Source organism: Manis pentadactyla, chromosome 4, assembly GCF_030020395.1.
Source record: "Manis pentadactyla isolate mManPen7 chromosome 4, mManPen7.hap1, whole genome shotgun sequence".
Taxonomy (NCBI): Eukaryota; Metazoa; Chordata; class Mammalia; order Pholidota; family Manidae; genus Manis; species Manis pentadactyla.
This window is the reverse complement of record NC_080022.1, coordinates 189,629,202-189,652,134: the sequence shown is the minus strand read 5'-3', so window position 1 is coordinate 189,652,134 and position 22,933 is coordinate 189,629,202. Positions and strand designations below refer to the sequence as shown.

The following is a 22,933-nucleotide window of genomic DNA, read 5'->3' as shown; positions in this document are numbered from 1 at the left end:
TGCGGGCGGGCGCTGCGCCCGCGGAGCTCGTGAAGGGGGCGGAGTGCGCCCCACGTGCTTCTCCCCGCCCCTCCGTCCAGTGCGGGCTGAGGACCGGCGGAGGTGCACGCCATGGGGGCGGGGCTTGGCCCTGGTGGCGCACGGCATTGGCAGGGCTCGGAGGGGCGGGGCCCGGTTCTGTAGAGGCCGGTCGCGCGCACTCTTGGCGGCGCGGGGGCGGGGCGGCGCTCGCTATTGGCTGCGTGAGGCGCGCGTGACGGCGCGTGCGCTGGGAAGGGGCTGACGCCCGAAGTTGTAGGGTCGGCGGGACCGCGCCGGGGCTGCGGGACCATGATCCGGAACGGGCACGGGGCGGCGGGCGGCGCTGAAGGGCAAGGCCCGGGGGACAAGCGCGCCGTGCGGGTGTGGTGTGACGGCTGGTGAGCGCGGCGGGCCGGGGCTGGCGGGCGCGGCGGGGGAGCGGCCTCGGTTCGGGGGTGAGTGTGAGGGTCGCCGGGCGCGGGCAGGGCTGCGGACGGACCTCTGTCCCGCGGCTACCGGGCGCCTAACGGGGCGACTCCCTCGCCCGCTCTGCCCGGAGCAGCGGCGGAAAGTCGCGTGTGTCTGGTGCTGCCGAACTCAGTCCAGTCGCTGCCGTGGGCAGCCCTGCGTCTGAAGAGCCGTGACCCAGAACGCCTTACCCGGGCTCTCCCGCCGCGCCCAGCCTGCCCAGCACGGACCCGAAGGGCCTCCGGCATCCGGGCAGAAATTACCAAACTCTGTCCAGGACCCCAGGAAAGCCCCCAGACTCTGGATCCATCCACCCCGGGAGGGCTTCGTGTTCATCTGCCTTCTTACGACAAGTCGGGTAGCTGGGGTTGTTTTAAGAATAGTTTGGGACATCAGCAGATCAGAGGAAGACTGATCTCGCCAGAGAGATGGCTTGCTGCCTCTGTTGCATCCTCGTACTTTTACTTGATGGAAGCAGAAATTCGTATTTGCCTAGCCTGGGGCTTCCTAGGGGAGCTGCAGGGCTGTGGGCTGCCCATTCCCAGTACCTGCGTCACCTTGGGGAGAGGGAGTGCAGCTTCCTGTTCCCGGACTCTGACCTTGGCCCTGGCCTGGCCAGGCCCCTGCCCCAGTAGGCCACGAGGCAGTGACTAGGATGCAGCCTGGACCCAGCACCACCTGCACTGTGCTGTGCAGACCCCCCCGCCCCCACCCAGCCCATCCTGTGGGCGCAGGAGCCGGCCAGGCTCTGGGGTTTGGGTTTCTCTCTTCCATCACCCTGGGGCCAGATCCCTGTGACCTGCAAGCTTGTCTGCTGGGGCCTGGTTCACTGTGGTGGGGATAGGAGGTGGCATTGAGAGGAACAACTCTGTCCGCCGGTGGCCTGGGTCACCTGGAAAAGAGAACAGTTTCACCTACTCAGAATCCCATGTGAGGCTGGAAGGAGCCCAGCAGGAGCAAGAGCCCAGCTGGGGCCCGCAGAGGACATGTGCGTTCTCCCAGCACATACAGGTGCCCAGGGGAACTGAAGCCATGCAGTAGGCACTGTCTGTGGCCTCTAGTTGAGAGTTCATGCTTAACTAGGCCTGGATTTGAGAATAAAACCTGTAGAACAAGGCAACAGGGAGATGGTTGCTGCATTTCTGGAGGCCACAGGGGAGCAAGGAGGACTCAAAGTCAGCGGCTGCCCATGTTTATTGATTGGACTTTGTTCTGAGTTGGCCCTAGGGACAGTCCCCACCTGTCTCAGGGTAGTACAGAGTCCAGCCCACCCTGGAATTACCATCAGTTTACAGCTTAAAGGGCCTCTCTGGGCTGGTTTGCATTGGCTGAGGGCAAAGCACTGTCCCAAGTGGGAACAGGGGCCTTCTGTGTGCTCTCTGGCCCTCAGGATGGACAGGCGTTGCCCCTGGGCACAGCTAGGCACCTGCCATGCTTCCTCAATCTGGCCCTGGACCCGGAGGCCAGTGGTGTGGAGAGCTGAGTGCCTACCTCCTCACCGGCAGTCCAGGCCCAGCCAGACCCTGGGAGCCGTCCCAGTGGCAGCTTTTCAGAGAATTTCCTTGAAGCCAGAGAGGAGCAGTCCTCCACCGGCCTCTCAGTCCCCTCTGTCCTTAGTACTCTGCCCTTCCCACAGCTATGACATGGTGCATTATGGCCATTCGAACCAGCTGCGCCAGGCACGGGCCATGGGCGACTACCTCATCGTGGGTGTGCACACCGACGGTAAGCTGGGGCTGCCATGCCCACCCTCCACCCTCAGGGCCTCCCAGGGGGCTGTCCCTATTGACCAGGGTCCCGCAAGGGGTTAGGCTGGGCCCAAGGCCATCCATCTTAACAGTACGGCTTAGTAAGCTTGCCCCAACCTGGACCCAGGCTGAGCCCATCAGGGCTTTCCCGCTTTACGCCTCCTGTCCTGAGCTAAAGCAAGAGGGGATCAGTGGAGTGCATGAGCAGTGCAGCCAATGGATGGAGGCCCTGGCCATGCCCCCACACACACACCTGGTTCCTAAGGCCTTGGAGGACTGGGGACTCCATTGTCAAGCACAGCCCCTGAGTACCTGGAACTCTGGTTGAGTGGGGGGGCCTTGCAGTGACCTGGCCAACATGTCCACAGTGCCTCTGCCAGCCCGTGGTAGACAGAGTGGGAGCCACTCGGGTGTAGTTCCCACCCTTGCGGGCTGAGGGCCCAGTGCCAGAGACAGCTGCCCGCCACAAGCCCCTGCATCCTTACAGACCTGCTTGGTGCTGGGAGGGACTGGCAAGCCTGTGGCCCAGCCCTCCAAGGTTCACCCATCTAGGCCTTGCCCCTTGCCCTCTGCTCTGGCCCTAGAGGAGATCTCCAAACACAAGGGGCCACCAGTGTTCACTCAGGAGGAGAGGTACAAGATGGTGCAGGCCATCAAGTGGGTGGATGAGGTGGTGCCAGCAGCTCCTTACGTCACCACGCTGCAGACCCTGGACAAGCACAGCTGCGACTTCTGTGTCCACGGCAGTGAGTGCTCAGCCCGGAGCCTCCGAGGCCTGGGGATGTGGGGCAGGCCCAGGACCAGACCAGCAGAGGAGCACCCAGGGGTGCTGCGGCCCCCTCACCTTTGGGGAGTGCTGAGCCCTTGGAGAGTCGGAGAGAGCTCTGGGTCCTCCCCCCGAAATGAGCCCCCACACATAGGAGAGCAGGCTGGGGTGGGGGTCGCGGGCCCTGAAGGTCCGCAGGGCTCTGGGTTAAGGAGCATTCTTGCGTACGTGTTCCCCCCATAGATGACATCACGCTGACTGTGGATGGCCGGGACACCTATGAGGAGGTAAAGCAGGCCGGGAGGTACAGGTAAGCCCTTGCATGGGCTCCCTCCTTCTGCACTCTTGCTGCTTGAGTCTCCTGGCTGGGACTGGAGTGGAGGGGTGCTGCACCTCGGGCTGTGTGAGGCATCTGAATGCACCATCGAGGACAGTGGTCACAGCCAGGGGCAGCTGTCGAGCAATAGAGATGTGAGGGTACGACATTGGGAGCTGGTTGTTCTTAATTAACTTAAAAAGCCAGCATGGCCAGGAGCTCCCTTGGCAGAGATTGTTCAGTGGGGCAGGACCTGAGCTCAGATGGGGGCACACGGAGACGGGGGCTGCCAGCCTGTCTGGGTGCCCCCCCAGCACCACAGGCTTGGAGTCTGGTGCTGTTCCCCGCCTCCCATCATTTCTTTAGCTGACAAAAGCACAGTGGCCGTCCCCACCCTCCCCACCCCCGACCTGGCATTCTCCGGTGGCTGACAGGAGGAGGAGACACCTGCTCGGCACGGCACGGCCTGCTGCTGGGCCACGGCGGATGTGGCCACAAGCTGGGTTGCCCTTGGGTGGGATGAGCTGGAGGCGGAGCCTTGCGAGAGTTCCAAGAAGAGAGCCCCGACCCCACTTGTGTCTCCAGGGAGTGCAAGCGCACCCAGGGCGTGTCCACCACGGACCTCGTGGGCCGCATGCTGCTGGTGACCAAGGCACATCACAGCAGCCACGTGAGTCTTGGGGAGGCAGGGCTAGAATCTCTGAGGTCCCAGGGCTGAGGACCCTGCTGGGAGGGAGGGAGCCCCTCATGCCCGGACCCCTTGGTGGGCTGCAGGACAGGAAGCTTCAGAGTTCTGGGGCTGACCATGTCTGGGGAGCAAGGCCCCTCAACCCCCCACCCTTCCGTGCAGATGTCCTCCGAGTACCGGGAGTATGCAGACAGCTTTGGCAAGGTGAGTGTCACCATGCTGGCCAGGCCATACCCACCCCCAAGGTTGCCCCTGGGGAGAGGCTGGCCCAGAAACTCACCCTGCACCCTGCTCGCTCCCTTTCGGGCACCAGATCCTGACCACCAGGGTGGCCAGCTGGCCAGTCACAGGCCACAGCGGCCACTGCCTGGAGGAGGAGCAAGGACTGCCCGCAGACAGGTCGTCTAACCAGGCAGTCTGGGCTTCTCTCCTTTGAGACACTTTCCTCAGAAGGCTCCTCCCAGGTGACCAGATGGTAGCCTCAGGGTACCTTGTCACCAGGAGAGCTGCATGCACTGGCCTTTCTGGCAGACCAGTTGCTGGGTCCATGTGGTGTTGGCTGCAGTGCCCACTGTGGCCACAGGTTGGAGCCACAGTTAACACCAGCCACAGGGGTCCTGCCCAGCCATGCCTGAAAACAGCAGTGATGGAGGCAGTGCATGGAGCCAGCTGGCTGGGGCTGGGGATTTGGAGTCCTGTCCTGTAGCCCCTGCACCTGTTCTCTCCGTCCCACACCTGTGCCTCCTGACGGTGTGCACAGGCAGCCCCAGGCTCAGAAGAGGAGGCCCTGGAGCAGCAGGTGAGAAACATGCCTGGGAGGCCTGTTGCTGACCAGACCCCTTTCTACTTACAGTGCCCAGGGGGGCGGGACCCCTGGACAGGGGTGTCCCAGTTTCTGCAGACATCCCAGAAGATCATTCAGTTCGCCTCCGGGAAGGAGCCTCAGCCAGGGGAGACGGTCATCTACGTGGCTGGCGCCTTCGACCTGTTCCGTATCCTCTGGGAGTGGGAGATGGTTGTCCCTGCCCCAGGTCTTTCCCCTGCATGTCCTTATGGCACTAGCGGTTGCAGCTCCTGGAGGCTTCCGCTGACCCTCAAGGGCCCTGCACTGGGGTGAGCTGCAGGGGCACAGCCATCCACGGGGAGCAGTGTGGGTGGCAGGAGGCAGGAACCTGCTGTGGGTCCCAGTCCTGTGGGCACCTTCTTCCATCCGGTTACTTGCTTCTTAACCTGGGCGCAGACATCGGGCATGTGGATTTCCTGGAGAAGGTGCATGGCCTGGCAGAGAGGCCTTATGTCATTGCCGGCTTGCACTTTGACCAGGTCTCATTCCCTGGCAGCTGGTGGGGTGTAGGGGTTCCTCGGGCTCCTGGGGTGCAGGCAGCCTGTGGTGGGAGCAGAGCCCTGGGCACTCAACTGATGGAGGCAGGGGAGACAGGCTGGGGCCTCTTCCCTGCCAGCTGGCCAGGGCCGTCCCCCTGGAAAGAGCACAGGCCCTGTCTACCCGAGGTTACCTGACCTGACCTCCATCCGTCATAGGAGGTCAACCACTACAAGGGGAAGAACTACCCCATCATGAACCTGCACGAGCGGACACTGAGTGTGCTGGCCTGTCGGGTGAGCACCAGGGCGGCAGCAGGAGGCAGGGGGGCTGGGCTGGGGAGAGGGGCAGTCAGGCCCCTGAAGCGGTTCCTCCTCGAATCCCAGGAGCCCTTGGGGTCCCAGGACTGCAGCCGGCTGGCCACACCATGCTGCCCCCTCATCCCCTGCTGTCTCTAAGCCTTGGCCAGCATTAGGGCCCCCTAACCAGTTGTGTCCCTGTCCCCACAGTACGTGTCAGAAGTGGTGATAGGGGCCCCATATGCGGTCACAGCAGAGCTCTTGGACCACTTCAAGGTGAGGCTCCTAGTGGGCCGGGTCTCGGGGGGCCGGCCCCGCACCTCTGCTGGCTGTGAGCAGCGGCTGCAGCTGCCTCGCTGTGAGGCAGGGGCTACGCAGTTTGAAGGCTTCCTGGCTCCCACTCCCTCCCCAGGTGGACCTGGTGTGTCACGGGAAGACAGAAATCGTGCCTGACAAGGACGGTTCTGACCCTTACCAGGTGGGTGATGCTGGGCCCAAGTCTCTCGATGCTGTCTGGCAGGTGGGCATGACAATAACTGCCCATTGCTGGCCTCTGTCCTAGGGGCCAGGTCACTGATGCATGGGCGCTACTACCGCTGCCACGGCTGGGTGCCAGTCTCCCTTGGGTGGGGACCCTGTGGGCCCTGGCAGCTGGATGGTCTCCTTGGGATCCAGACGAAGGTCCTCTATTCCTCCGTCCTTCTGGCCTCAAGGAGCCCAAGAGAAGGGGCATCTTCTGTCAGATGGACAGCGGGAGCGACCTCACCACGGACCTCATCGTCCAGCGTATCATCAAAAACAGGTGAGATCCCCCGGGCCTGTGGGGACACCAGAGCCATGGAAGCCCTTGTCCTGGGTGCACAGCTCACCCAGCCTGGCCCCCAGGCTGGAGTACGAGGCCCGGAACCAGAAGAAAGAGGCCAAGGAGCTGGCCTTCCTGGAGGCCTTGAGGCAGCAAGACGTGTGTCCCGAAAGAGAGGGCGGTTGTGACTTCTGACCAGAGCACGACGGCCACCTGGGCTCTGAAGCCAGCCCTGTCCCTGCTCCACACCTGCACCTCGGGAGGTTGGCTCATGTTTTTTAACAAAGCCTGCAGTGCTGCCTCTCCAGCCGGCTTGGCCTCAGAAGGGCTGGTGTGGAGGACACTGCCTCCCACCCCACCTGCAAGGCGCCCTTCCTGCTAAGCTGCACAGAGAGGGCAGCCAGCATGGTAGAGCAGCCCAGCAGATGGGATGAGCCGAGGGCATGTTTGACCAGAGGGGTGCCACCCTGTGTGCCAGGGAAGGCTCAGCTTCCATCCTCCTGACTCCACTGCGGCCCCTTGCCCCCCTGCCACCTGGCTCAAGATGGCACTTCCTGCACACTCGGCCGCAGTAGTAGCCAGCTGCAGGGGAGCAGTGAGCCCGTGGGCCGTCCCCTTCCTCTTCCGAGTGCAGACCATGCCACCTGCGTGGGCAGCCTCTGCCCTGAAGCGTAACCAGCAGGCCTGGCTCCTGGGCCCCGCACCTCCCGCTTCCCTGGCCAGCCTGCTGCTGTCCCCACAGACCTTTTCTGACTTTGTACCTGACTGGCTTGTGTACAAATAAACCTGGCTCAGGCTCTCCATCAGGCTCTCCATCCTGCTAGGCGAGGCTAGGACCCACCCAGCAGAGGGGGGCAGCAGGCGTCCTGACAGCAAGGAAACCCCCAAATCTGGGCCCCTTGGTGCCACGGGATTCTTCCTCCAAAACAGCTGACAATGAGAGCTGAGTGTGGCTCCTGGCCCTGGGGTCTGTCACAAGGATGCCAGAGGCTGACTCCCCATGGCTGCACACAGGGCCATCCACCCAGGAAGGAATTGGGGCTGGTTCCCCAACTGGGTCCAGAGAGTCTCATGGTCCCTGCACCGAAGTCTGGGCCCACTTGGAGCAGCCCCGTGGCTGCAGGGTGCTGGCCCTGTCACCTCGAGGGGGCAGGGCAGAAATAATGGTTTGATTAGGTTTTTGGTGTTAGACGTGAGGATTGTGATGTCGCTTCAGCCCTTTCCCATCTCTTCCAGAATGGCCTCTGCCCTCCAGCTACTGAGCCCAGTGGGGTCTCATCCCCTGTAGCCTGGCCCTCTGGGAGCCAAGGGCTGGCATCCTCTCCCTCTAGGAGGGGCACTGATCTCTCCTTTCCTCTGACTTAGCTATTCTTGAGGTCTAACTTAGAATCCTGTGCAGGAACCTGAAGCGAGACGACCGTGAAAGTTCCAGCCACCGTGTGCTTTCCTCCCTCCCCAAGTAGGAAGGCAGTCAGCTCTGAGAGCCACAGGGCCCCCTCTGCACCCCTGCCCCGCCTGGGCCCCAACTTGTGGAACTTAGTGGACTGCCAGCCCTCCCCACACTCAGACCCCCTGGATTGCAGTGTTCCCTGAACAGCCAACCAGCCCCTGTAGACTTGGAGCACCCAGGTCGCTCCTCTTGACCTTGGAGTCAGCCCCAGGCCTGCCAGAGCCCCCACTGGGCAGCATCAACAGGTGGGGCTGGAGACTGCCTACAGCAGCAGCCGAGGACCCCTGACTGGGCTGCAGTTGGAGATGCGGGGCCTGGGGTCCAGGTGACACCCCAGGAGACATGTCCACTCAGGTGCAGTGGGATTATGGGCCCCATCTACAGCCTTTCTGAGCAGAGGGTTGGTGGTCCGGCTCCCTCAGGCCCCCTGATGCCCAGCTGGCCAGGTGTTCTACAGGGTTGGGGATACCACCCAAGGCAGGCACAGGTGCTCCCTCCTCGAAGTGGGGCAGCAGCCAGGGCCATGGGGTACACCTGCTCCCTTGTGACCAGAGCTCTCAGGCCAGCTGCCTGACAGGGATGCTGAGCCAGGGCTCTGCCCAGCCTTGTCAGGGGTCGGAGGGCCTCTGGGCAGCCCAGCCACCTGGGTGCAGCCCTCCCCCCACCCCACCCCCGGAGCTGCATATCTGGAACCCCAACCCCGCCTGGCCCAGCCTGTTCAGTAGCTGGTTTGGCACAGATTCATTGCCCTGTGCTCAGTGATGCAAGTCATTTGCTCTAAAGGAGACCTTCGGTTTCAAGAAACCCAGGATTCAAGGCAGGGCCACAGGAGAATTCTCAGAGGCAGAAGGGCCACCTGGGGTGGGGTCCTCCGGGAAAGCTGTATTAGGGGACATCTGAGCAGGCTGAGTACACCTGGTGGCTAGTGGGGGGCTGGCAGCACCTCCCAAGAAGATCCAGGAGCTGCGTGGATAAAGGCAGGTCGATGTAGGGAGACGGTCAGGGCCTGGAGAGGTCCGACGGGCACAGCCCCTAGGGGGCGTCTAGAACCTGGTTTCCAGGCCAGACATGCTGCGGCCCCGCAGACCGCATCTTTCCAAGCGGGAGGGCTTGGGGGCTGCTCCGGGGCAGCGTTTCAGGAGAGCCCGGTGGAGGTCAGGGGGTGTGGTCAGGTCCCTGCCACTCCAGTGAACCCCGCCCGCAGGACCCACAACATGTCGGAAGCCCGCTGCGCTTCTCGTTTATACAATTAGCCATTTACTGTGGAGATGGGGTGGGCGGCACTTGGAGCCATGTCGCACCAGGGTGCGGACCTTAGGGTACCCAGCGGGCGGCGGGAATACGTGCGGGAGCCAAGTGACGTCCAGGCTTCAGGGCCGGGGCTCAGACACTGCTGCAGTCGGCGGCGCGCAGCGACAAGAAGACGTCCGCCTTGCACTGGAAGGTGGCGCGGCCGTCGGGGAGCTGCTCACAGCTCTGCAGGTTCGGGGAGACCTCCTTGACGCACACGGCCTGGGGACAGGGGGACGCTGAGGGCACGGCCCGCTCCCTGGGTCCCCTGCGCCCCGCGCTCCCGCCCCGCGACCCCTGTCCCGCGCCCCCGCCGCCGGCACTCACGAGGCTCCGCAGGCTGGGGCGCGACTCCGGAGAGGCGCCCGCCCGGCCCGGGTGTCCAGTGCCCACGGAGGGTTCGGAGCGCGGCGCGTAAGGGGACCTGCGGAGGCCGGACAGCAGCCCCGAGGCGCGGCCCACCGAGTAGTAGTTGGGCCCCGCCACCTGCTTGTACCACGCGAGGCCAGGCGGCGCCAGCAGCAGGCACAGCGCCAGAAAGGCGCCCACCAGCTTCGTGGTCCTGGCCATGGGAACGCGGGCAGCGGCGGGCGGCGGGGATCGGGGCTGCGGCGGCGCCGCCTTATATGCGCGGCGGGCCCAGACGGGCGGGGCGCGCGGGAGCGGACGCAGAAGCCCGCCGGCCTCGCCACTCAGGGGCAAGAGGCAGTCTGGGTGGGCGCCCCTCCGGCGCAGGGGCGGGCCGGAAGCGCAGATGGGCCCCGCGCCTCGTGGCTCCGACGCCCACCTCCCCCGGCCCCGCCCCTCTCCACTTTCCCGTCTTGGGCCTCGTTTGCTCCTGCCGAGAGGGGACGCCCAGGTCTCGCCCACAAGCTGAAGGGCGCCCTAGCCCCGAGTCAGCCTCCAGAAGTCCCCAGTAAGCATGGGCCTGACCTGACCGCACGGTGCCCGAGACGGCGTCTCCTCTCCTAAAGGGAAGCTGACCCCGTGGGCCAGGGCTTCTTGAGGAGGCATCTAAGTGGGGGAAGCACCTAAGGACCAGTCTGTTTCATACCCAGGGGGAAGGTTCTGACAGGGCTGCCACTGGCAGGGGCCCCTTGCCAGGCGAAGCAAGGCCAGGCCTGGCCTCGGATCACCCCACCAAGGCACAGCTGGCCCCGCGGCAGAGTCCAGAGGCCCTTCCTCCCCAGCTCTGCCCTTGCGCTGGGAGGCTGGGGAGCCTCCTGCCGTCTCTCCATTCAAACACTGGCCCAAACATTCTGGGGCTGGCCACAGAGGAAGGAGACCCATCACCACCCAGCAGAAGCTCTGGTACTAAACACCGACTACATGCTGGGGTCCAGGAGACGAATCAGAACCAGTCCCTGACTCAAGCCAGACGAGTGGGAAAACGGAGCTGGTGGCAAGGTGGGCAGGATGGTTCCCTGAGGGTCAAGGAGGTGACTCTGGGGTAGACGAGAAGAGGCCAGGGGAGAGCGTTGTGAGGGCAGGCAGTGTGACTGCCTCCCGGGAGAGGCCAGGGGAGAAGCGCAGGCAGGTGGCTGGACCCCGCTGTATGCAGGCAGCTGCATGTCCAGCTCGAAAGGACCAGGCTGGAACCCAGGGAAGAGTGTTGGGAGTCCGGCTGGCAGGGAAATGGGCATGGCCTGCCAGGGCGGGCTGTGTGACCCAGGGTAAGCTTGAACCCCTCCGGGGGTGAGCGCATCTATCCCAAAGGGCAAGGGCAAAAAGCCTGGGAGGCCAGACTCAGGGTCTGGCACCTGGGGCGCACAGTGCCCAGGGGCACTTCCTGTCACAGGCCAGAATTCCCCAGGGAAGGCTCCACTGCAGGGACAGGCCGGGATAAAGTCAGGAGAGTCCAGAAGGCTGGGGCCTGCCAGGCCAGCCAGGGTGCCTGCCCTGCTCGTCTGTAAACAACTCCTGGGGACCCCCAGATCCAGCCACACTGGAGACAGAATGGCTGCTCAGAATACAGAGCAGCCGCCCAGAACCTAGCAGCCAGATATAAATTTGTTCTCCGGCCTGACAGGAGTAGGCGGGAGTCTGAACCCAGGGCCCCAGGCGGGGCTGCCAGCCTGCCCTGGCACGTTACACAGGCCACCAGGCTTGCTCAGGTGCCCCCCTCCCACTTCTACTTCCTGAACATCCTGGTCCCGAGACTTCTTCTGGGTGCAGACTTCCCCAGACAGACACCAGCACAGGGGCACTGGTGGTTGGGTTTCTGGGCAGAGGCACGTGAGCTCTGGGTGCAATGAGGGTGATGGTTCCCCAGGCCTCCTTCCCTTCAGGGACGACACCCAGACGGGAAGGAGAGCGACACGTGGGTGACCAGGAGGCCAGTCCCTCTGAATGAACTGCTGGGTCTTCTCCCCTGGGGTCTGGGGACAGAACCGTGCAGCAGTGCTGTGCAACCAGCCACCTGCTAGACAGACAGGAGGACTTACGAGGGCACAAAGTAGTGACCCCAAGGGGGAAACCATCAAGAACGGACCAGAGAAGCCGGTGCCAAGTGACTCCCAGGAGCTCAGCGGCATCACGCAGGATCCAGAAGCCACCTAAGACTCCCAGGGCTGGGACTATGTGCCCCAGGGGCCACCACCCCAAGGGAGCCTCCCAAGGGCTGTCCTTTCCTAAGTAGGGGGTCCCTCAGATGCCTGGGGACATACATCCTAATGTCAAGAATATCGGTCTCTACACCGGGTGCCCACAGCCCCTGTGCAGGGCTGGCCTTAAGTCTGAGCAAGGCAGAAGGAACTGTGACAGATCTGCTCAGGGACCACCTTCTGACAAGAGGGACCACAGGCAGTGGCTGCCAGCTGCCAGGGCCCCAAAGACCAGCCTGTGGGCAGCCCCCAGGGCCCCACCCCAGCTTCTGTCGGGGAGAGGCTGGCTGATGGGCCCTAGGCCGCCTCTACACTGTTCCTCCACCCCCAGTGGCACAAAGTACACCCCAGAGCCTTTGCACGGCCAGGCCCTGCCACCTCCAAGCCAGACACTCCTGCCCTGGGCTTTCCCAGCCTGCCCCACTCCTTCTCCTCCCAGGGCTGTGTCTCAGGGCCCAGAGGCACTGCATCAAGATGTTTATTCATTAGTTTTCATATCAGTACACACCGAGGACACATCAGCACCAAGGAACAGGCAACAAGAGGCCTCCAGCAGGGCTCAGGTAATTTAATGAGTTTGACTTATTGGATAAAAGTGTCAGCGTTGTGATGGGAAAAACAAACCAGCTCGTGTCCTCACTGCACCCTGGCTGGGCAGGAGCGCCTCACTCCTTGAAGCGCCACTCCTGGCGGCACATGGGGCAGTGCTGCTGGACCTGCTGCGCGTTGAGCCACTTGAGAATGCAGTGCATGTGGAAGCAGTGCGAGCACTGGCCCCACACCAGGGGGCAGTCGTCGCCAGGCACCTTGCCTGTGGAGGGACAGGAGTGCCGGTCAGGCGATGGGGGCACTGGTGCCAGCCTGCTGCAGCCTCCAGCCTCAGACAAGACTCCCCCAACCTGGCCCCCACCCACCCCCCTCCCAGGGCCTTGGCCTGTGTGCAGATACACTGCACTCTGCCTCCTGCCCTGTGGCACCCATGCACCCGCCAAAGACGCACACGTTGGGTGGGAGACGATTCCTCCCACGTGGAGTCAGAGGACTGGGCGGGGACTTGGATCCTCCAGGTCTCCTTCCCCAGGTGGCAGGCACCCACATACAGAGGGGTGCAATGGGGACACACATTTACAGTCCAGCCTGTCAGCAGCAGCGAGTGCACAGGGCGCTACCTTCCACCTCACATACTCCTGGCACTCCACCCCGCATGCCTGGAAATGCTACCTCTGTGGAGAGCACTTGGCACAGATGGGAACCCACCACATGGCCTGGGATCAAGGGCAACAAGCATCCCTCCGGTCTCACCCACATTCTGCGGAAAACCCATCAAGTGGCTGGTGTGGGCAGAGCACAGGGGCTGTGCCCCCAGCCCCGCCTCAGGGTCCCCACCCATGCTGGGGAGCTGCAACTTGCCACCTCCACCCTCTCCAGAGCACCCTGGGGGGCCCTCTGCACCTAGAGGGTGCAAGCTGGTCCACGTGTCTCTGGTGTACAAACACAAGGGACCAGACAGGCCAGGACGGGTGGGCAGGGTGCCCAGGCAGCAGCTTTGGTTCAGTGCAGGTCTAGGAGCTCTCTGAGGACAGAATCTGCCTTTGGACCCCTGGGAGCATAGGGCCAGGCTGGTCACCTATGGCCCTGGTCCTTACTCTTGACACCAAACACAGGATCCTACAATATATTAAATAAACAGCACCATGGCTGAGCCACAAAGCGACACTCTCAAAACCCCACCTATCAACTGCTCCACTGAGCTGGGCCAGGAATCTGGCTGTGCTGTCCTCCAATCTCCCAGCCCTGCCAAACAGGAGGCCAGGGCCACACAGCCAGTGGGACAGCAGACACTCCCCAAGGGCAGCATCCAAACAGGCAGCCGGGGTGGGCTCCTCAACATCTTTCTGTTGTCTGGTGAAAACTCAGCTCCTTCCTGCTTCCTGGGCAGCCCTGCCGCACAGGGGTACATACATCCCACTGAGTCAGAAGCGATGGCCACCACTCTACCTTCTTACTCGTTTGGGGCAGTGTTTCTCAATCTTGTGAAAAACACATTCTGTAACAAAATGTTAGTCTCTTTCTGAAACTCTTATGACTAAACAACCAGAAAATATACTTAGCCAATACAAAATCCTAACACACGCTCTGATGCCCAGGCCCCGGGGTGGGGTGAGTGGGAGCCTGTGCCAGGGGCCCACGTGCTGTAACCTGATCTAGAGTAGCCCCCTGCCCCCACCCCCACAGCCCTCCGACCTCAGCAGAGCTCTACAGTCACCCCTATCCAAAAGAGGGTGCTACAAATCAGGACAGAAATCAAGGAGCGGCAGCCAGCTGGCCTCCTGCAGGACCCTGCTGGCTGGCCCCTCTGGCCTCTGTGGCAGGGCGTGTGGGTGAGGGAGCCACTTATTCCAGAGCAGTCGCCTGCAGGCAGCTTGCCTGGGGCATCTGATGAGCACAAGGGCACGACGACATGACTCAGCAACGGCTCACGTGTTCCAACGGAGTCCTTTCCAAATAAACACCTTTCAACAAGACTTTCACCCCCAAAGCTCTCTGGGACAAGGAGCGAATTTGTCACCGCCTTAGTCATCGTGTGTTTCTCACAGGAGTTAACTTTTACCAAGAGAAACCCAGCGTTACGTGATCTGCGGAGAAATGCCCGGCCCGTCCGGTGCCATGCCTCAGCGTCACTCACTCAGCTCACCCCGACTCGAGAGCCCAGGGGGCGGACTCCCGAGCCCCTACTCTCGGCAGCTGCAGGCCCACTGTGACAAGACCCCAGCCTGGGAACGGTCTGGCTGGGCTCCGCGGGGACGTGGCCCACTGGAACCACCCTTAACACTCATGCTGCCGCATCTGGCCAGGGGTACAGACACAGAAATGCCTTCTAGGACTTGCTTTTCAGAAGGTGAAAATCTGCTGTTTAGGTTTCAAATAGATTAATTAACCCCTACAAAAATATGAGTTTTCTTAAAGATACTAATTTTGAGAGAAAATAAAAAAGCAGCTTCTATAACAGATTAAATATATATCAACTCCAATAAAAAAATTCAAAAAATTTTTAAATGAAACCAAGAAAATTAATTAACTAATTTAATTAAATAGGTTAAATATACCCAGACCCTGTGTGTGACCATTCGTCTCATTCTCATAGGCAAAAGCTAAACCAATCGATGATTTCCTAGGATCCCATCCTACCTGTCTGATCAAATCAGGACGGATTAACTCGCAAGTGATGAGATTTCCTTTCACCCAAGGCAGATGTGAAGATGAGGCCTACACCAAAATAGTATTCGCACTAAAATTCAGTAATTTGCATCTCCCTGCATGTAAGAAGCACTCATGTCGCCCCACAAAAAGGCCTAGTCCCTCCAGGAAGTCAGGATGCAGGCCTCTTTCCTCCCGGCTGCCCCTGTCCAGGGACGAAGCCGTACACTTCACCCTTCTGCTTTATGACCACCTGGGTCTGACTAAAAACTTCAACAGCACAAAAACCTGCTTTTGACCTAAACATATAATCAGACATTTCTATTTCACAAAATATATTAGGGACAAGCAATGATACAAAATACATCACAAAGAAGGTACCTAAAAAACCTGACGGTAGGCATTCTGCAAAACAACTTTCTAAAAGTCAGATGTCCTGAAAAAAACCGAGAAGGTGGAGGGGCTGCTTGCAGTTTAAGCACTGGTGGGTGACGTGCACACTGCCCAAGAGAGACACTTGGGGACAACTGCAGAAATCTGAACAAGGACTAGGAATGGGGGCACCGCTGAGGAACTGTCACCACCTTGTCTGTGGGACAACAGTGGTGGGTGAAAGTCAGCATCACATTTAGAGATGGGGCTTAAGGGAGGGGTGGTAAAGTAAGTTTACCAATTTATTTTAAAACACTTCAGCAAAACAGCAAAGTAGATATGGAAACATGTTATTTGTTGTTACTCTATGCGCTGGATGCGGGGTGTCTCTATAATATTCCTTCATTTGCTGAATTTTCAAATAGGCTGTAACACATCTTTTTGTCCGGTGTGTTTCACAGCCGAGTTTGATCACGGGAAAAGGTTGCACTATTTTTTCTTATAAAGCTTTGCTAGTTATTCAACATAGTACTGGAGGACCTAGCCACGGCAATTAGACAAAACAAAGAAATACAAGGAATCCAGATTGGTAAAGAAGTCAAACTGTCACTATTTGCAGATGACATGATATTGTACATGAAAAACCCTAAAGACTCCACTCCAAAACTACTAGAACTAATATCAGAATATAGCAAAGTTGCAGGATACAAAATTAATACACAGAAATCTGAGGCTTTCCTATACACTAACAATTAACTAATAGAAAGAGAAATCAGGAAAACAACTCCATTCACAATTGCATCAAAAAGAATAAAATACCTAGGAATAAACCTAACCAAAGAGGTGAAAGACCTATACCCCGAAAACTACAAGCCACTCTTAAGAGAAATTAAAGAGGACACAAACAAATGGAAACTCATCCCATGCTCTTGGCTACGAAGAATTAATACTGTCAAAATGGCCATCCTGCCCAAAGCAATATACAGATTCGATGCAATCCCTATCAAATTACCAACAGCATTCTTCAACGAACTGGAACAAATAGTTCTAAAATTCATATGGAACCACCAAAGACCCCAAATAGCCAAAGCAATCCTGAGAAGGAAGAATAAAGTGGGGGGGATCTCGCTCCCCAACTTCAAGCTCTACTACAAAGCCACAGTAATCAAGACAATTTGGTACTGGCACAAGAACAGAGCCACAGACCAGTGGAACAGATTAGATACTCCAGACATTAACCCAAACATATATGGCCAATTAATACACAATAAAGGAGCCATGGACATACAATGGTGAAATGACGGCCTCTTCAATAGCTGGTGTTGGCAAAACTGGACAGCTACATGTAAGACAATGAAACTGGATCATTGTCTAACCCCATACACAAAAGTAAATTTGAAATGGATCAAAGACCTGAATGTAAGCCATGAAACCATAAAACTCTTAGAAAAAAAACAGGCAAAAATCTCTTGGACATAAACATGAGCGACTTCTTCATGAACATATCTCCCCAGGCAAGGGAAACAAAAGCAAAAATGAACAAGTGGGACTATATCAAGCTGAAAAGCTTCTGTACAGCAAAGGACACCATCAGCAGAACAAAAAGGTACCCTACAGAATGGGAGAATTTATTCATAAATGACAGATCCGACAAAGGGTTGACAACGAAAATATATAAAGAGCTCACACACCTCAACAGACAAAAAGAGAACAATCCAATTAAAAAATGGGCAGAGAAGCTGAACAGAAAGTTCTCCAAAGAAGAAATTCGGATGGCCAACAGACACATGAAAAGATGCGCCACATCGCTAGTCATCAGAGAAATGCAAATTAAAACCACAATGAGTTATCACCTCACACCAGTAAGGATGGCTACCAACCAAAAGACAAACAACAACAAATGTTGGCGAGGTTGTGAAGAAAGGGGAACCCTCCTACACTGCTGGTGGGAATGTAAATTAGTTCAACCATTGTGGAAAGCTCATTGGAAGTTCCTCAAAAAGCTCAAACTAGAAATACCATTTGACCCAGGAATTCCACTTCTAGGAATTTACCCTAAGAATGCAGCAGCCCAGTTTGAAAAAGACAGATGCACCCCTATGTTTATCGCAGCACTATTTAACAGTAGCCAAGAATTGGAAGCAACCTAAGTGTCCATCAGCAGATGAATGGATAAAGATGTGGTACATACACACAATGGAATATTATTCAGCCATAAGAAAGAAACAAATCCTCCCATTTGCAACAACATGGATGGAGCTAGAGGGTATTACGCTCAGTGAAATAAGCCAGGCGGAGAAGGACAAGTATCAAATGATTTCACTCATCTGTGGAGTATAAGAACAAAGAAAAACTGAAGGAACAAAACAGCAGCAGAATCACAAAACCCAAGAAGGGACTAACAGTTACCAAAGGGAAAGGGACTGGGGAGGATGGGTGGGAAGGGAGGGATAAGGGCGGGGGAAAAGAAAGGGGGCATTACTATTAGCAGGTATAGTGCGTCGGAGGCACGGGGAGGGCTGTGCAACACAGAGAAGACAAGTAGTGATTCTACAGCATCTTACTATGCTGATGGACAGTGACTGTGAAGCGTATGTGGGGGGGACGTGGTGAAGGGGGGAGTCTAGTAAACATAATGTTCCTCATGTAATTGTAGATTAATGATACCAAAATTAAAAAATTAAAAAAATAAAAAAAGCTTTGCTGGGCTCTTTCCACAAACATGGGCTCGAACCGCCCGGCTCTTTTCCCGAGGAAGGGAAGCCACAGCCAGGGGCTCTGTGGGGCTCGGCACTCACAGTCCGGGCAGCAGCCGTTGAAGGCCATCCGGCAGATACCGCAGTTCTCGTCGTTGGCCACCCAGAGCCAGGTGGCAACGCCATTCCAGCATTTGATCTTCACCTTCATGGCGGCGCCTGCGGGGAGGTCACCGGGCTGCAGCACCTGGGCTCCAGCCTCCAGGGACGCCCCCGTGGGGCGGACGGGCGCCCCATTTCCCATTCGGGGATCTGCAGGGACTTCAGGAAGTACGTGCGAAAACATACCCCGTAGAACTTTTTAAGGGGTGTGACCAACTTGGGGTGACAGATGGAGCCCCAAACCCACTCGCTGAGAGGTCGCCCAGGGAAAACCGCCAGCTGCTCGGCCTGTGCCCCCAAGGTCGGGGTACCCGAGGCCGCGTCCCTCCCACCCCCACGGGCTCAGGATGCGGGGAGCAGGAAGGGTGGGGCGTGATGCCGGGAGGGGCTTGCGGGAAAGGGCGTCGGGCAGGCGGGGCGGAGGGGCGGGGAGGAGTGGGCGGCGGCGGGGGAAATGTAGAGGGAAGACGTGCGGGCAGCACGAGGGGCGGGGCGGGACAGGGTGCGGGCTCGAACGAGGGAAGGGAGGGCGCCCCGCCCCGCGCTCACGCACCTCCGCCAGCTTAATCGCGCGCCGCCCCTCCCGCCTTCCGTTGGTAGCGCCGGCGCTCGCGCGGGAAGGTACAAAAGTGAACACGGCCGCAGCCCGGCGTTTCGCAGCAGCGCCTCGGGGCTCGCGCCCCAGCACGCACGCGCCACTCCGCTCCAGCCGCCGCCGCCGCCCGCCCGCAGCCAATCCGCGGTCGTTCCGAGAGCGCGGCACCGGAAGACCCTGCGCGGCACCGGAAGTGACGCTAGGGCGTGCTGACGCGCGCGCTCGAGCTGAGGCTGATTCCGCGCCCGCCATGGCCGACAAAATGGACATGTCCCTGGACGACATCATTAAGCTGAACCGGAGCCAGCGAGGCGGTCGCGGCGGGGGCCGGGGCCGCGGCCGGGTCGGCTCTCAGGGCGGCCGAGGCGGGGCGCAGGCCGCCGCAAGAGTGAATCGAGGCGGCGGTCCGATCCGGAACCGGCCGTCCATCGCCCGCGGCGCGGCGGGCGGCGGCGGCAGGAACCGGCCGGCGCCCTACAGCAGGGTGAGTGCGGCGGCGCCGGCAGCGGCGACGAAGCGCGCGGCACGCGGGGGAGGGTGACGGGCCAGGCCGGTGGGCGCGGGTGCCGGGGCGGGCAGGAGGTCGCGCGCCGGCCGGGCCCTGGAGGCGGAGACCCTCTGGCCTTTGTCTCGCCTGGGCGCTGGGCCTCGTGGCGGCGGGAGTCCGGCGGCGGGGAGTTAGCTGGAGGGAGCCGAGAAGTTGCGGGCCGGCCGCGTCCCGCGCGGCGTGGGCGGGAGGGGGAAGGCTGCGGCCCGGTGGGCCCTTTGCCCCGGGCGGGGAGAGCTGGGGAGAGCCCGGGGTGAGACTCACGGGTCTTGTTTGTGTTCGTCGTTTTCCTTCTCCAGCCGAAGCAACTTCCTGACAAGTGGCAGCATGACCTTTTCGACAGCGGCTTTGGGGGCGGCGCCGGCGTGGAGACGGGTGGGAAGCTGCTCGTGTCGAATCTGGATTTTGGAGTGTCCGACGCTGATATTCAGGTAAAGGCAGAGAGCGCCTGTTGAGCAGTTCTCCCCGCACGGAGGGGATCCTGTTTGGGTTGTGGCCCTGAGTCCCCGCCACCCCCGCCGTAGGACAGTGCGCCCTCCCAGCCACCCAAGGGCTCACCGCTGTCCCTGTAAGGGGCCGCCCGAATGTAAAGCGGAGGCCAGGCTAGAGTCAAAAGTCCGACAAGTAGATCAATTTGTGCTGGAAAACAGGCCCCCAGCTTAGTCTAGAAACAGCCGCTCTTCGTTGCTAACATGTTCCATGAGTGAAAATCCTCTGCCAGAACTTCCAGTTTCTAACTGGAAAGGATTGGTCCATTGTGAGTGGTTTGTTACCGATAGAGCTAGTCTGCTTGCTTGCTTTATTTTGTGCTCTCTTTAATGATTTGTTAGGAGAAAAAAGATCTCCCTCTATATATAGACAAAGTACAGAAGCAGGACGGTCCCAGGCATCTTTGCGGCTCTGTTTGCCTTGAGCCCTGTGTCTTATATGGAACTTGTGCCCCGTTATTCCCTGCGGTCTTCTTCCTGGCACGATCGTCAAACCCATCTTGGTTGAAGCTTCCTTTTTTCTTTTTCTTTCTTTCTTTTTTTTCTTTTTTTCTTTGTTTTGTTGTTGAATTCCAAAGGCATTTAGACATCTTGGGGATCAGTCCCCGAGATGGCTGGGTCAGGGTGTTGGGCCTTCCTGGGTTCCATTTCCCAGAGCCCAGTCATTTGACTTTACCGTGGGAGGACAGAGGAAGGCTGGTGAGCACTCACAGTGTCTCAACACTTTTTTTAAGGTGGTTTCTGGCATCCACTGGAAACCGCTTTTGGTGAACTCCACTTCCCGCTGTGTGCCTGCGGCCGGAGTAGCCCCACACTCTGGGTTCCCTCTCCAACTCCCAGCCTGCCTGAGGTCAGAGCGGTTTCCATGGCAGCGCTTGACTTCAGACTTTGCGGCAGGCTTGAGTAGGAGGAGAGGGAAAGGTGAGCCAGAATCTGCCCTGGGGGAGGGGCTGGGTCAGGGCTCCAGCATCTAGGGGCCCTTTGAGCTTGTCCACACGTCAGATAGCATCCCTCACTCTGTGATCTTGGCCCTTGCTGTTTCTTGGTACAGTCCTTGGGTGTGTTGTTAATTTTCCTTTGTTGAAGAATAGTGACTTAATCTTGTGCCCTTCATTGTTGGGCTTTGCGATCCTTTACCTGCATCTTGGTATAGATGTCAGGTCCCCAAGTTGGCAGGAGCCCTCAGGCCCAGCTGCTCCTGGAAGTTGCCATCCTGCCTACCCCGTCCCTTCCCTAGGACACACTACCACTGCCCTGCCCCTGTGCTCTTGTCTGCCTCCCAGGGGAATACTCCCAAAGCAGCTCCTGGAACACTAGAAGGAAAACGCTTTGCTAACCCCTGCTCTTTCTGACTCCCAGGAACTCTTTGCTGAATTTGGGACCCTGAAGAAGGCAGCTGTGCATTACGATCGCTCTGGCCGCAGTTTAGGAACAGCTGACGTGCACTTTGAGCGGAAGGCAGATGCCCTGAAAGCCATGAAGCAGTACAACGGCGTCCCCTTGGACGGTGCGCTTGCGGGGGCCAGGACGGAGGAGGGACCGTGTCTCGCTCGTGGAGTCTGGGGCTGGCCCCGCCCACTCAGGAGCAGGGCTCACCTCTGGCTGAGGGCACTGCGTTTGCCCCTTCGTCTCTCTCCCATCCCACTTCTCATATGCTGCCCCACACATCTGGACCAACCTCTTGTGAATCCCCATCCAGCGAGCTACATCCCTCCCCTCCTTCAGCTCCTTCCGGAAGATTCACTTCTGTGAAGCCTTCTTAGAGCCGCCATAGTACCTCTGAGTGCGGGGCTGTAGTCGTAAAGACAAAGGTACCGGTTCTTCTCCTGGCAGGTCACCCGCACCTTCCACCTGTGCGCACCCTGGACACCTGGCTAGATGCCCAACTAAACTGGATTGAGAAGGAGTGAGGAGGTTGCGGTGGGGTTGCCACTGTCACTGTCATGTTCTCCCACCAGCATCTCCAGGCTGCGTCTCTTGCCAGGAGCGTTTGAGACGCACGGAGCCCCTTTCTGGTGCTTGCATGGAGACCAGGGTTGGTGCCACCTACCAGGGCTCAGTGCCGCCTAATTGGAGCATGTCCTCTTTGTCCTTTGCCACAGGCCGCCCCATGAACATCCAGCTCGTCACGTCACAGATCGACACACAGCGGAGACCTGCACAGAGGTGAGTTCTGGGGCCTCCGGGACCAGCCGGCCTCTCGTTGTGGTCACTCATCCTGGAGGCTGTGCACGCATGTGAGTGAGTTTCTTTTCCATCGCTAGTGTGAACAGAGGCGGGATGACTAGAAACCGTGGATCTGGAGGTTTTGGTGGTGGTGGTGGCACCCGGCGAGGCACACGTGGGGGCAGCCGGGGCAGAGGCAGAGGCGCCAGCAGGAGTTCAAAGCAGCAGCTTTCCGCAGAGGAGCTGGACGCCCAGCTGGACGCCTATAATGCCAGAGTAAGTGGCAGATGAGCCCCGGCAGGGCGGCCAGGATTGGGGAAGCAGGCCCCCGTGAATGAGAGCCTCTTTCTGTTTCAGATGGACACCAGCTAAGCAGACCAGCAAATCCGTGCATGGGACAAGCCGCGGACTTTGGGCCGTGCTCCCTGGCGGGAGGGGGTGGCGGACTCGGGCTGCGTGGCCAATGATGGATTTGTTTCTTGTATGTTTTAAAATAGGATTTAAAAACTCATGTAAAGGTTTTTTTTTTTTTTTTTTTTTTTTAAATTCTGAAACAGACCTGTTTTGTACCGAGTTATTTTTGGGATAAATTTTACTGGTTGCTGTTGTGGAGAAGGTGGCGTTTTCACCTTTGCCATAATAAAGTAGAAACGTGTGTAGAACTGGACCTGCTTGCTCTGTGCCGCTCTTGGAGTCCTTCAGCTGGGCCGGCACATCAGTGTTGTCCAGGTGGGAGGGAGGGACGCGGACCTGAGCAGGGCTGTGGGGAGTGGCCCTGCCAGCCCGGGTGCAGGTTGAAGTCGGGGCTCCAGCAGCGGCTGCCACTCTCCTATCCTGTCTTGCCAATCTTGACTCCCTGACTCGCCCTGGTGGGCACAGGAGGCAGGGGCAGAGCAGCAGTCCCTGTGCCTGCAGTCACCCATCCTGGCCTGCACTG

General features: G+C 59.1%; 4 protein-coding genes across 5 annotated transcripts; 2 read left to right on the top strand and 2 right to left on the bottom strand.

Annotated features, from left to right (window-relative positions):
- Window positions 1–234: 234 nt before the first annotated feature.
- Window positions 235–7,232, top strand: PCYT2 (phosphate cytidylyltransferase 2, ethanolamine). 2 transcript variants are annotated; one of them, XM_036910643.2, is made up of 13 exons: window positions 235–419; window positions 2,126–2,214; window positions 2,822–2,983; window positions 3,247–3,313; window positions 3,905–3,989; window positions 4,170–4,211; window positions 4,768–4,999; window positions 5,248–5,330; window positions 5,547–5,624; window positions 5,838–5,903; window positions 6,040–6,105; window positions 6,341–6,429; window positions 6,513–7,232. In XM_036910643.2, exons 1-13 carry the CDS (start codon window positions 331–333, stop codon window positions 6,622–6,624), a joined length of 1,260 nt encoding a protein of 419 aa, XP_036766538.1. In that variant the 5' UTR covers window positions 235–330; the 3' UTR covers window positions 6,625–7,232. The 2 variants fall into 2 exon arrangements, with proteins under 2 accessions (XP_036766538.1, XP_036766539.1); XM_036910644.2 differs by having other exon boundaries at window positions 240–419; window positions 4,861–4,999.
- Window positions 7,233–9,103: 1,871 nt separating this feature from the next.
- Window positions 9,104–9,915, bottom strand: NPB (neuropeptide B). The gene is made up of 2 exons (XM_036910639.2): window positions 9,497–9,915; window positions 9,104–9,391 (listed from the first exon to the last, which is right to left on the bottom strand). The coding sequence occupies exons 1-2, from the start codon at window positions 9,737–9,739 to the stop codon at window positions 9,263–9,265; spliced, it is 372 nt and encodes a 123-aa protein (XP_036766534.2). The 5' UTR covers window positions 9,740–9,915; the 3' UTR covers window positions 9,104–9,262.
- A 2,410-nt stretch (window positions 9,916–12,325) lies between these two features.
- On the bottom strand, window positions 12,326–18,894 carry ANAPC11 (anaphase promoting complex subunit 11). Its single transcript, XM_036910640.2, has 3 exons — window positions 18,754–18,894; window positions 18,141–18,257; window positions 12,326–12,583 (listed from the first exon to the last, which is right to left on the bottom strand). The coding sequence occupies exons 2-3, from the start codon at window positions 18,247–18,249 to the stop codon at window positions 12,438–12,440; spliced, it is 255 nt and encodes an 84-aa protein (XP_036766535.1). The 5' UTR covers window positions 18,250–18,257; window positions 18,754–18,894; the 3' UTR covers window positions 12,326–12,437.
- A 101-nt stretch (window positions 18,895–18,995) lies between these two features.
- ALYREF (Aly/REF export factor) lies at window positions 18,996–22,663 on the top strand. The gene is made up of 6 exons (XM_036910638.2): window positions 18,996–19,279; window positions 19,642–19,773; window positions 21,190–21,337; window positions 21,933–21,996; window positions 22,095–22,272; window positions 22,354–22,663. Exons 1-6 carry the CDS (start codon window positions 19,046–19,048, stop codon window positions 22,366–22,368), a joined length of 771 nt encoding a protein of 256 aa, XP_036766533.1. The 5' UTR covers window positions 18,996–19,045; the 3' UTR covers window positions 22,369–22,663.
- Window positions 22,664–22,933: the final 270 nt, after the last annotated feature.